Genomic DNA, 14,235 nt, shown 5'->3' on the forward strand with positions numbered 1-14,235 from the left:
TTGAATTAAGACAAACTTGATTGTATTTGGTGTTATGTTAAAAATGTTGCTATTGATTTAAGAGCTTATTCTGAAGTAGTTAGAAAATAGTCTCCTTTCTTTTGAGTGACTAGAACGGTATTCGTACAATGCAACGAGATAAATCATCATTTAATTGTTTAGTTTGTATTCAATGCACGATTTTATGTGGTTTTGAGAAAACAATAATATTTTTATTTTTGAATGAAATATAAATTTGAAGATAACATAAAATTTTGAAAATAAATAAATTGATAGTATCAAATTAACTATTTAATAATTATCGTTTTTTTCGGTGTAACTTCTTTAATTTAATTTTTTAATACACGCTAATTTAGATTTAATAACAAAGTAATTTATTTTTTGGTTTAATAATATCATTTTTTATAAAGATAATAATTAAACATTATGTTAGAACTCAATGATTATCTTAATTATAATTTTGATTTTCTATATTTAAAATGAATGTTCATCTTGTATTTGATTATGCTTATCTACAGTTAGTTACACGAATTTAAAAATAGAGTTTTAATAAGTTGTACTTATGCAAAATTACTTGTAATCTTGAATTTTAAGTAATATGCATTAATAAACAGTACTTCATGCATAAAAATAGTTTTTAAAAGTTTTTGACAAATGCTTTATAATATAGTGTAGATACCAGGTCCATACATTTCATCTTAATACTTAATAGTTAATACTCTCCTTGTCCATAAACTTAACCTTAGATAGAGATGGACATCCATAATCGGTAAACTGGAACCAGCCTGAAATGCTACTGGGCCTAGCCGAACCAATCGAGCCAGTCATTTTCAAAACAAACCGGGCCTTAGGCCCTAAGACCCGGTTTGTTTTATTGCCAATGAGTCACTGACACGTGGCATAATGATTTATTTTCTAAACTAGTCGTTTGGACCCTAAGGCTTACGACGTAGGGGAAACTATATTTTGTCCCGCATTGAAAGCCATGGATTTTGTGACGTTTACACCAACCAGAGACATATGGTTGTATGTGTGAATGATGGCCAAAAACCGGTCCCGGGCCGGCCCAGTCCCAACCGGTCCCAAAATTTCTCATAACCGGCTATAACCGGTCCCGGTCCCGCTCGAAAAAGTTGAGCCCGGTCAAGCTTTATTGTAACCGGTTATTAATTTTTTTTAATGATATATATTTTTAATATATTATAAAATTTGTAATTGGTCACTCAAATACACTTTAAAAATACGTTTTATCATAATTAAAATTACATTGTCTTACAAAATATAGCGAGAAACCGATAATTGTGAACGTTTTTTTGCGAATCGAGAACTTAGTATGTAAATCCCTCAACCAAGACACTTATATATAGTGTTTAGAAAGCAAAAAAAACAAAAACAAAAAAAGAAGGCCAAAAAACAGCTACATTTTTTAAAAATCGGGCCGGGCCGAGCCGGTTCCACGAAACACCCCAAATCCATAACCGGTCCCAGATTTCGGTCCTATAACGGTCCTTACCAGTCCAGGGCCAGGACGGGCCGGTTTGGCCATCACTCCCGGTCCTTACCGGTCCCGGTCCCGCATTGAAAGCCATGGATTTGACGACGTTTATACCAACCAGAGACGTATGGTTGTATGATGTGAAGCTATGTTTTAAATAAAAGAAAGATTATTGATCCAATGGGGCATTCAATCGCTTTGACGATGTTCAAATTATAAGTGGATCCAAACATCACTCCAACTGAGATACCGACAAGTAGTTCTACCCTCAAATATGAAGCATTCAAATTGTGGAAAAAGTGCATAAATAGGAATGCATGATTTCTTTTTACACTTGATAATTTGTCACTCTTAACATGTCATGTTTGAAGCTTTCCACACATTCTATACACACACACATACACACATATATAGAGAGAGATAATGGGAAAGGTTCAAATGAGAACTTCTGTGATTTACGAGAACGCTAGAACAACTTATTAACCCCATATTGTGATAACAATTAAAATTAAAAGATTTCTTAAATTAAAATTGAAATTTAAAACGATTCAAAAAAAATTGAGATTCGAAAGGGTAATAATGAAAATCAAAATCATACAATTTTATACACGATCATATTATAATCCTGGAAGTTAGAGTTATCCACTTAATTCAACAGTTATCGTTTATTAAAAGGTATTGATTAAGAAGGTAACGAAAGGATTTCAAGGAGAAATCAAAGATCAAGAAGCCGTAAAGTCTGGAAATCAAACGGCAAACAAGAATCGAACAGCAAACAGGAATCGATCAGCAAGAAGAAGCAGTAAGGTTTGCATGCAGGAATCGAACAACAAGAAGAAGCCGTAGAACACATTTTATTCAAGGTATCAGTCACAATTACTCGATTTGAACATGCTTTCATTCGCTTAGGATTAGACAATCACACATTTATCACAACGATTACGGGCGAAATCGACTAAACGATTTGGTGTGATATGAGTGTGATAATCATGTGATATCATTATCATAACAGCGCACTCGATTTGATGATGGTTTCGATCGGTTAGAGTTAGACATTTACATATTTATCACAACGATTACTCATGGTTTCGATAGGTTATGATTAGACAATCACACATTTATCACAACGATTACGGGTGAAATCCACTAAACGATTTGGTGTAATATGAGTGTGATAATCATGTGATATCACTGTTATAACATCATTTGCGCACTCAATTTGAACATGGTTTCAATCGGTTAGGGTTAGACAATCACACATTTATCACAATGATTACTTTTGATTTTGATAAGTTATGGTTACACTCGATTGATCATGGTTTCGATATGTTATGGTTACACAATCATACAATTATCACAAGGGAAGAGAAGTTATAGCTTGTATTTTGATAAGTTATAGCTTGTATTTCTTTTGACAATATGTCTAATAATACTCGTTTTGTTCAAAAATTGAAAGTGGTTTTGCATCATATATGCGGTGGTGTTTTTTCTGCACCTGTTGTGTTTCCCGTATTATAAACCCAACCGTATAAGCCGAGATGAAAAATTTGCCGAGCAAACCATAGCCGGAAGGTTGTTTTCCGATTCTATCCATCATCGCTCAAGATTTGCGTTTGCTTTAAAGACTATTTGGATAGCTTCGACCGAAGTCAAGATACTCCAATCGTTAAGAAAGAATTTCCATATGTCAATGAATAAATTCCTGATAAGTTTATGTTCTTTTTCCATTTTTTTATTTGTATTTATAATCAAATAAATAGAATATTATTAAATCGGAGCATGTCACGTTTTATTTCATTTATGTTTATAATTTATGATTGAATTTTCATATTTATTTATAGAATTATAAATTAAAAAAGAATAAGCCAATTACGTTGCTGTTACCTGATTTGTTCATCACTAGCCTCGGATCTGCATGATGTAGTTCTTAAGGGAAAAAAAATTATATAGCTATACTAAAAAAAAAATAACTTTCAATTTTTCAGTTATTTTAAACAATTGAAGTTGTTTTTGTGGTTTCTATATCCACATATACATACTGGATAAATTGTTTAAAAATTACTTGGATGTACACGTACCTACCTTCCAGGTGAATAATCACGAGTGTTTATCAGTTTTTCGGGATTTTCTCTCGAACCTCACTTTACATATATCTTACACACACACACACATATATATATATATATAGTTTTTGACAATTAATCAAGTAATTGAATTGCCACTTCTGGTGTTATTATGTGTCACAAATCCATTTACATTACCTAATAATAATAATCAATCAATCAATCAAAATCTGCTTCACAACTTTCCTGTGTAACTTCACTTTCTCATTGGCCCCAAATGCAAGCCCTATAAAAACAAACACCATGTATAAGTTTATCAATTACAACACAACATTAACAACATACTTGCAATGTATTATTTAGTATAAAAGCAACATCATCTTTAGCAAGATATATATATATATATATATATATATATATATATATATATATATAAGTAATTACACATCAGTTAAATTAACAATCAGACAATATAAATTCAAGCATTTGAGCTTGAAGCATTCCCATGTTCCATGATCTAAGATGAAACAAATAAAAGTCGACCAACTAATAATGTTTTTTAAGTATAAAATATATATATAGACGACAAATGCAACAAAAAAACTCACACCCTTTAAACCCTTGACTCCAAGGCCATTCTTGGTATCCCGGGGATTAGGCGATGGCGTAAGTTAGCCCGTATACCCACAGTTAACCCAGAAACATACAAATTTGTCTATGAAGAGTAGTACATAAATTTCAAATATTGGTTTTTAGAATTAATGCCCTGTGTTCTACCCATCATTTATGCTATTGGAGGATGAGAAATCATGAAAACTAATAAATCAGTTGAAGCAGAATTGTAGGCCATGATATAAAGCATTACTGTTATAGCATCTTTAGACATAAACAAAGATAAAATAATTATTCTGGCATTTTTATGTTGATAACATCATTTTTGCCCCCAGAGACAATTTGAAATGTAATTCTTCATTCAGAAAGAGTTTTGAATAGAGGACGTGGAGAGTCGAAGTACCTCCTAGGTATCGAGGTCAACCATAAAGGCATTTTCCTCTACTAGAAAAAGTATGTTCTTGACATCGTTGACTGGAAGCTACATTGCTGATTCGCCAATGGTTTCCAATATCAAGCTTTATCCGCAAAACGGAGAACATTTTTATGACCTTGGAGGCGGATCCAGAACCTCCGGCGACCAAAGCACACATTGCGCGCTGGGGGCAAGGCTGCAGACACAACTCGGTAGGGGGGGATTTTTTTCTTCGTTGGGGTTGAAGTGACTGGGTTCACACACCTGCCCTCTTAATGGATCCATCAATGCTAGTGATCGGGTGAAAAACTTAACTATCTCATAGTTAGTATGCCCAATATGTCTTTTCAAAGAACAAGGTAAGCCAATTCATCTCTTTCCCATATACTAGTCATTGGGATGTAATGTTGCATGTTCTAAGGTCTTCAAAGGGTGCTCCCTCCCTAATGATCAAAGGCATACACAAGTTATCGGATTCTATGCAAGATGTCCTACAGCCAGAGCTCTTATACTAGGTACTACACTTATTTCGAAAAAGCCCTATATCTTGGAAAACAAGAAACAAAGACATCGTATCTCTTTCTAGTGCCAAGTCCAGTAATCTTCCATGGGCCATTTAGCTTCAGAGTTGACTGAAGTACAATGGTCATCTTAGGTGATCCTACGACTAAAATTATTTGTGATAATAAGATTGTTGACATTTCCAAAAACAACAGTTTCCATGAATGCACCAAATGACATTTTATTCGAGAAAAAATGTGTTATACCCTGGGTTTAGAAGTCAGTGGGTAGATATTGGTAGGCGGATAGAGAGTTGGTGGGTTGGGGGTAGTATAAATAAAGTAGGTGGCTACTAGTCTAGGTATTCTGTTTTGTGAATTCTACTGTGAGCGGGAAACCGTTTTTGGGAGAGACCCAGGCCTCTCGAAAGCCTGTGGAGATTGTAATCCTTTAGCAAATTCAAGAAATACAACCGACTTACCATCATTGTGTAACAAATGATTAGTACCTCTAACAAACTTCCTACTATTGTGACTTTGTGAGTACAAGTATGTTGAGAAGATCAAACATCTTAACAAAGCCTTTACGTGCTTCTTACATAATTCTTATATGTAGCAAGTTGAGCCTGTATGACATATATGCTTGAACTTGAGGAGTGTTCTTAGAGATAAAGGATATCTTATACATGTTTACTACTTCCAATAAGGTTTGCATTATCTTTATCGTGAAGACTATACACACCTAAATATTATCTTTATCATGAACACGATAATTTGCATTAAGAAATAAGCAACTTCTTCGGAATTATAGTCTTAAGGGATGTGAAGAAGCAAGAACTTGTCCTCTAAAAGAAACCCAAAAGTGAATCGTACCCCAAATATGGTTCTGCTTCGATTCAATAAAGTTGTTTTTGTAGTTCCATTCGTTGCACTAGTTGAAGCTGTGAGAACCCACAGGAAATCAATCCTGCCCCATAATCATGAGATTAAAGGTAAAAAAATACCTAGAATACTTAGCCTATGGTGAGTTTTCCATGCAACAAAGTGACAAACACTTGGGGAAACAGCCTTATGTGTTAAGAAAGAAAATATGTCAAGGTTGAGCATCAAATGTTCCTAAACTATACAGTACTACTAGAAAACTAATATATGTTTTAAAAAGTTTAGGAAAAAACAAAATAAAATAAAGTTCAAAAGCATTGATATTCTTGCCTAATCTTGATCTTCTTCAAACCACCACCACCACTTCTTCAAGGTCATCATCACCTTCATCTGGTTCCAAGATCAACATCACGAACAAACATACTAAGCACCTATGCGGTGGTACCTATTCTCCCAACTAATTATCAACGTCTATCCAGAAAAGCAAGCTTAGGAAATCTTCGCCCTCCATTCGTTCATGCAATGCAACAATAGCAACACATACATTTTTAAACCCTACACCCTATAGTCTATATATATCAACTTGTATAGCAGAAACTTGAGATTCTTCATCAAGATCAATGACATAGGAGTATGATGTCATGTCCACACACACAACCGGAACTTTATGGAGTTCATGAACGACAAGAGTGCTAGTTTTTCACAGAAGTAGTTGCCATTAAGTATACACGGAGACATCAAGACGACATGTTTGATGAATTTCCATGATTCACAAGTTCAAATTTAGATGAAGATCGAGAACCTTAAGGTGTACAAGGTCGTATGTAACAATGTGATATTCTCCAAGTAGAAATTTGGAGTTGAATTCCTTATTCAACCCACACAGAGAGAGAGAGAAGGCACCGTCCTCAAGATCATACAATATTCAACCAATTATAGATGCCCTATAATAGTTTTCGTATAAGTCTCCATCTTGCAGTCATTAGATAGCACATTTAAGGCTTAATCATTGACTTATATGCAAATAACCTAAGAGTCCAATGGGCATGTAACCCTTTATCTCAAATGGAGATTCATCAAACAGGGTTCCTTCAGAAAAGCACAAGTGAACAGTTGCACATATAGTCTTGCAATATTTAATTATGGGTGATCCCCACAATCTGGAGACACTAAAGAATCACTTGTTCAGATCAACTATTCGTTTAGTAAACGGAGGCTAGACAATGTCTGCGCAGCGCCTTCTTTACCCTCTCCTAGTAGAAAATTCTTGAGTCACTAAATCTTAGTAGTTGGTATAACATGGCTTAAATCTTAAAGACACACAACTCGGCAACATAAAGTATCATGTATTTGATTCAAGATGAGCAAAAATATTATGTACTTCTAAAATGTCAAATGTGTGGATTCTCAAAGACAATTGTTTATATATATTTATATATATATATATATAACCAATAAGTAGTGAATTAAAGCAAGAGAAAAACTACCCGAGATTTCCAATGCTATTGATGGGTTCCAAAAGCTGCAACTGGAGTTGTTGCTGTTGTTGTGCCTGTTCAGACTGGCCTAATTGCTGCTGCCCAATAATACCATTACTCACTAAAGCAGCAGCTGCTGCTCCAGCAGCCAGCGAGCCTTTGCCTTCGACAAACCGCCACATATACCACGCCCCAACCGACCTATAAGGCCGCCATTTCTCACAAAGCTGCTCCATTTGTGACGGCCTAGGCAACTCATCCAACATATACAAGAGTTGCACTCCTTTCCTAACTCCCAAATCACTAACAGGCAAAACGTCCGGTCTATGTAGCGAAAAGATCATAAACATGTGGACAGACCATGACCCAATTCCTTTGACCATTGAAAGCATTGTGAAAAGAGACCTATCATCCATTTTTACAACCGATTCATCGGATAAAATCCCATTGTTATACTTGTTAGCTAGGTCATAGAGGTAACTTGCTTTACGCCCGGAAACCCCAATTTGCTTAAGCTGCTGGGGAGTAAGAGAAAGAACAGTTTCCGGACCTACGCCATCTTCGCCGCCGCAGAGGTTTACAAAACGGGTGTATATCGATGTGCCTGCCTTGTAGGCGAGTTGTTGATAAAGAATGCTTTTAGTTAGAGCCAAAAAAGGTGCTTGATGTGAGTCGAATGTCGGCGGCGGGTGATTGTCGATTAAGTTAGCAAGGAGAGGATCAGCGGATCTGAGGTGGCGAAGAGCGACGGAGATCTCTCCCTGTGCGGATAACGGTTTTATCACTTTTGGCAAATCCAGCGCTGAGCGCGAAGGGTTCCGACGACGGTTTTTTGTTACGACAGCTGTTGTGGTGGTGGAAAGGACAATGGCTTTGGATGCATCGGCTTCTGCGATTGTCGATTGAGGCTTAATTTCTTCCATTACAGAGCCAATAGCAGCTGATGACGAGAGTTTTCGGATTTTCTGCGGGCGAATTGGGATTTTGGAGGGGTTTGAAGTGGCAATTTGGGAAATATCGGAAGTAAAAGACTCCTCGTCTGTTGGTGGTCGTGGTGGTTGAGAAGGAATGGAAGATTGAGGTGATGAGGATTCCGGTTTGAGCCGGGGGTGGGGCTCCTCTGACTGGATTGTTTGTTCGTCCATGTATGGATTCTTCCTTTCTTCACTGCAATGGAGATATGGGTCTCGATTTGGAGGTTTGTCGGCTTCGGAATACTGCGGTGGTGGTAGGGAGACGGCGGTGGTGGGTTGGATGAGGAGGTGCCGGTGACTACCTGCTCCTGATACTTGCGGGTTCATAGGAATTTTGATTTGAGAAGAGAAATTGAGATCCTATGCTCAACCAGGGCCCTGTATCAGGAAAAAAGTAAATTACATGTTTGGTCCTTATAGTTTGCAGAAAAATACGAAAGTGGTCTTTATTTTGAGAACACTACAGAAAAAGTCCGTGGTGGTATATGCATTTTGCTTTGAAATTAGTCCTTAGTCTTAACTCCGTTAGTCAAAGTGTCGTTAGTTGAGGAGCACCTTTATCCTTTGGTTTTTTTTATTGAAAAAGTCCATACATGATAACGGGAAGTAGCCACTTGTGTTGCCACAGTAGTGGTGCAAGTGCATACAGGACATTATGATCGTTATAAGTAATAAAGTGGTAATGTACTGAATCGTTTCCAGATGGACCGGAATAACTAAGAATCAAGATATCTTCATGAATTTATGGTTCAAGTTTTGATTTTTGAAAAATAATCAATATTTGTGAGAGTTAAAGTTATACTAAATAACGATTAAAGTGAAACAAATAGTTAAAAGAAGAGGGTATGAGTGTCGGCATTTTCTAAGAAATTTGTAATAACAATATGGTCAGAAGAATGTGTTATAAAACGTCTATAGAAGTCCCTTTCTCTCAAAATTGAATTCTTACAGAGAATGGTCACCTGTTCCCCACAAAGTGATGACTTTTACCAACTAAAGACTTGTTGATTTAACTAAGTCGACCTCAAAGGGTTGTGGTTCTACCAGTATGAAAATATATGATCTCTTTGTGATGCAAATATTGACCGACATTTGAATCTTAGTTAGAATCATGCAAAAACTCATATTTTCACGTGGGTATAAAATACTTTCTCAAATATTTTGCATCATTCAAGTCGTATTTTCGTATCAGCATATCTCTGGGTCTAAGATATAATATTAACACTTACGAAGGATTGGCTTGTCCAGTGTCCACGTTGAGTTAAAGTCTTGACTCAAGTAACCAAGTTTAAGAGTTATTGGTTGTTCGGTTGCAACTTAATGATTGTATAGGTTGTATGGCTTATTCAGTAAGCTATACAATCACGTTCGACTGCAACTTAATGCTTTAGTCAAGTGCTTATTCGGTGAGCCCAAATAGGTGTGTCATACGCACTCAACCATGATTATTCCATAAATACCCTTGTTATATTATAGACTAGCCTCATAAAAAAACCCTCTCTTTCTTCAAAGTTGCCCTCTTTTCCCTGAAGCGTTCGATATTTCCTCAAATCTTGATTCTTTCGGCCATCACCGATCTTTCAATCGTCATCGATCATCCCCTCCCCCCTTATTGTCTAGTAACTCCTTTTTCATCCATCGATCAAGGAATGAAGTTCACCCATCTACCTTTTTCTTCCACCGATATGCTTAGTGACAAAACCGTCGAAATTGAGGCTGAAACCCCCAAACCCCATTATAATCTCCATTGAAGCTGAAAAACACCAAAACGAGGAAGTGTAGCAAAGTCCAAACAATCAAAGCTTGGATTCGCATGAAGCTTGGTCGAATTTGAGCAAATGGCTTCTTGATTCAAATATGAATTCTAAATCGGAGAAAGGAAGCATCAAGCAAACTTGTTGATAGCACATGGTTGACCAAAACCTAACCTCTTCAAAACACATAAAGGCAGTCGTCATCGACCCCCCCTGCATATATTTTATTTTACGGTTTTATGAATTTGGGATTTTTTTTTGATTCGGAGTTTCACTTCATTTGATTTCTTTGTTGTTCTTGATATGATATGGGGTGACTGTTTTAATAAGAGCGATCTACAAAAATTCATCCTAAAAAGTTTTCAGATATTTAGAATACAATGTTGCTTCTACGATTTTTTTTGTTCTTGTGGGACCTACACAATTTTGTTCTTGAGCCGAGATTCACTATTGGCAAGTCCATGGGTAAGATGACTTTTGAGGTGTTGATTCATGGGTTGGAATCGATAAGTGTTGCTTGATTTGATCGAGATTATGAATCAACGGCTCGAGAAGGGTACATGCATGTCTCAACCTCATTTAGTCATGACTAAGGGGCTGTTTACTAACTGCTCACCGGACTGACTCGGTCAGCATATCTGACTCGGTCAGCAGTTAGTGTGTTTACCAAATCACGAATCTGACCGAGATCTGACCGAAATGCTGACCGAAATCTTACCCAGTCAGCTTCGATTTCATGCTTACCTGAGTCAGATTTCACGTTTCCATACTTGCCCTCTTTCTCCCTCTCTATTCACAGGTCTTCGACCGCTATACATCTTCTTCCTGTGATTTTCCTGTGGCAGGCGGTTATTTTGATTTTCCGAGGCGATTTGACGTTATTTTCTATTTCGGAAGGGGTGCTTACTGCGTCACTCTCGTCCCATTCTCCTTTCTCCCACTATACATCTTCTTCCCCTTTGGGTATAGCATGTGATTTTGACTGTGGATTCGCCGATGGCTGCATGTGATTGTGGTTTTGCCGATTGGGGGTGGGGATCGCCGGTTGGGATGTTTGAGGATGATTGGGGTTCCGATTTGATGGTTTGTGTTCTTGTGGTTTTCGATGATTTCATCTATGGAGATAATCGAAGGGAGGCTTTTTGAACTGGGATTTTAGGGTTTATAGATATGATGCGGATGTTCTTTGATGATTTGATCTGATTTGGTTGGTCGGTTTTGTTGTATGGTGTTTTTTGGGCTTTTCAAATTGAAGATGTATGTGGGCTGATGTTTTGGGCTGAACCTTTGAATTTATGGATGGCTTTCTATCTAGATTTGGAATAATACACATGACATTTGGGCCGGATAATTACATGAAAAAAATGCCTAATCAATATATAATTATAAATAGGGTTACAATGGTCATTATATTGTTGGTAAGAACTTACCAAAAATATTTGGTAAACATTCTTAGTCGGGACATCACTTACCGGGATAGCACTTACTCGGGTCAGCACTCTTACCCGGATAGCACTTACCCGATAAGAGTTGGTAAACAGCCCCTAAGAAGGACAGTTGAAACCGTGGTGAAATCTATGAGTTTCGTCTATGTTTTTCCCTTTGACATTTTTCATCGAAATACATGTTAGAAAATAAGCTAGATTACAAAAACTCTCTATTCCTACCGGGTAAATCTCTCTATCCTTATCATCGAAAAATAATCATCAAAATACATCGCTCTTACCGGGTAAGATTTTCGGCTCTTGTCATGTGCATCAGGTGAGGAAAATTACCCGATCAACACTTACTGGGTAAGTGTTTAGTAAACGGCCCCTAAATGCATGATTTATTTTTCTTTTTGGAACAATTTTACCGGGTAAGATTTTCGGTCCTTGTCATGTGCATCAGGTGAGGAAAGTTACCCGATCAACACTTACTTGGTAAGTGTTTGGTAAACGGACCCTAAATGTATGATATATTTTTCTTTTTGGAACAATTTTCAAAATTTCATATTCTTGTATTAAAAATAACTACATTTTAATTGTAAACTCATTTTATCCATTACTTAGCGGTATTAACGAGTCGAACCGAGTCGAATTGTATATTGTTAGTTCTGCTCGTGAAAAATGGTATCAAACTCGAGCTCAAGTAACTTTTTTATAGTGTTCGAGCACGTATATTTTTTCGATGTTCAAGCTCGAGCTTGATACTCATTCTACAAAATTTGAGTTATACATTACCTAACATTCAAGTTTTATAAGCTCGTTTATATGCTCGAACTTGAAATCGAATAACTCGTCTACCGATTCGAACTCGATAATTTATATATATTTTTACGGTTTATTAAAATACAAACATGTTTGACTAAAAAAAAGTGTTTGCTCGAATGATTCAGCTTGATTCGACTCGACTAATTTTTTTTAATCGAGTTCTTAAACGATACAAGTAAAATGTTGGTGTTATGAAACTTAACTCGTTAAGTTAAACAAACCTTACCTTGTCTTTGAGTTCGACTCGAGCTCAATAATTATTAAACTTGACTTTGCCTTTAAGTATGTAGCTCAGCTGACAAAGGGGTGAAGTAACTTTGCCCAAATAAAAGACATGTCATGGATTCGATCACAGACGCTGCTAACCTGAGTGAACAAAAAATGCCCCTCATTTTGATTTCCTTAAAGATGATTCTTTTTTGGGATTGATTGAAATTAAGGGGCTGTTTGACAGTTGCTGAATGATTTTGTGCATAATCATTAAGTGATCAAAATGATTAAGAGACTTCTCAAATGATTAAGAGACTTCTCATGATATAGTGCAAAATAAAATATAATTGTTTGGTAATTGTTTATGAAATTATGGCTCTTAATGGTTAAGGGAAGCCGATGATACAAAATTATTCAGAGGGCTTTAGAACTATTAAGAGACATATTTTTTTTTTTGCCAAAACAAGATTCATCTCTTAAAGATTCAGAAGTTGTCTCTTAATAAAACTATTAAGAGGTAAATAAACAAACCTAACTATAATCAACCTTTTACCAAAGGGAAAATTGCACAAAAATGGAATCAACTTTCACTTAATTCCTATTTTGGGGAACCAATTTTCAAAATCGTCATTTTAGGGAACCATCTTGCACCTGATTCCTATTTTGGGGAACCAACTTTCAAAATCGTCATTTTGGAGAACCAACTTGCACATGATTCATATTTTAGGGAACCAACTTGCAAAATAATTATAGAAAAATAACTAAAATTCGTTTTTTTTCAAAAATTAATTCAATAAAATCTATTTTTCATTTCAAATCTTGTTTTTTTAATTCACATATCAAATTGAACATTTAAAAAAAATCCAAATTACCACAATAAAAATTGTTTTAAACTAATGCAAAAAAAATCAATTTAATAGAAAAAATTTAATTGATGCAATAAAAAATAAATATTAAATATCACATTTCAAGATTTTTATATCTAACCAATTACATCAATTAATTTTTTTCTATTAAATTGATTTTTTTTTTGCATTAGTAAAAAATAATTTTTATTGTTGTAATTTGGATTTTTTATAAAAATGTTCAATTTGATATCTGAATTAAAAAAACGAGATTTGAAATGAAAAATAGATTTTATTGTATTAATTTTTTGAAAAAAAACGAATTTTAGTTATTTTTCTATAATTATTTTGCAAGTTGGTTCCCCAAAATAGGAATCAGGTGCAAGTTTGTTCCCCAAAATGACGATTTTGAAAGTTGGTTCCTCAAAATAGGAATCATGTGCAAGTTAGTTCACAAAATGATGATTTTAAAAGTTGGTTCCCCAAAATAAGAATTAGATGAAAGTTGGTTCCGATGCAATTTTCCATTTTCCAAATTATTAAACTCGACGTTGAATTAATCACTAAAAAGTAAAAACTCGAATCGTTAACATTGGACCAGATTGCAGGGCAGTGAGGGGAGGGCTAATGTGTGATTAATCCTAAAACAAAGAAGAAAACTCCCGCGAAAAGCGTAGTCGTGTCCCTCTGTCACAACGGACTCCGTCTTCCGGCCTCTTTTCAGCTTCTCCGGCTCTTTCGCATTTCGTCGAACA

At 35.7% G+C, this 14,235-nt stretch overlaps 1 protein-coding gene across 1 annotated transcript; it reads right to left on the bottom strand.

Moving 5' to 3' along the window:
• Positions 1-3,714: 3,714 nt before the first annotated feature.
• LOC112515740 lies at positions 3,715-8,746 on the bottom strand. Its single transcript, XM_025122655.1, has 2 exons — positions 7,455-8,746; positions 3,715-3,844 (listed from the first exon to the last, which is right to left on the bottom strand). Exons 1-2 carry the CDS (start codon positions 8,744-8,746, stop codon positions 3,823-3,825), a joined length of 1,314 nt encoding a protein of 437 aa, XP_024978423.1. The 3' UTR covers positions 3,715-3,822.
• Positions 8,747-14,235: the final 5,489 nt, after the last annotated feature.

Source organism: Cynara cardunculus, assembly GCF_001531365.2.
Source record: "Cynara cardunculus var. scolymus isolate 2C chromosome LG 7, CcrdV1, whole genome shotgun sequence".
NCBI lineage: Eukaryota > Viridiplantae > Streptophyta > Magnoliopsida > Asterales > Asteraceae > Cynara > Cynara cardunculus.

Coding starts and splice junctions, on each gene's coding strand:
- LOC112515740 (XM_025122655.1), bottom strand. CDS start 8,746: ATGAACCCGCAAGTATCAGGAGCAGGTAGTCACCGGCACCTCCTCATC. Junction 3,845..7,454: donor AATAGCATTGGAAATCTCGG/GTAGTTTTTCTC, acceptor TTGTTTTTATAG/GGCTTGCATTTGGGGCCAAT.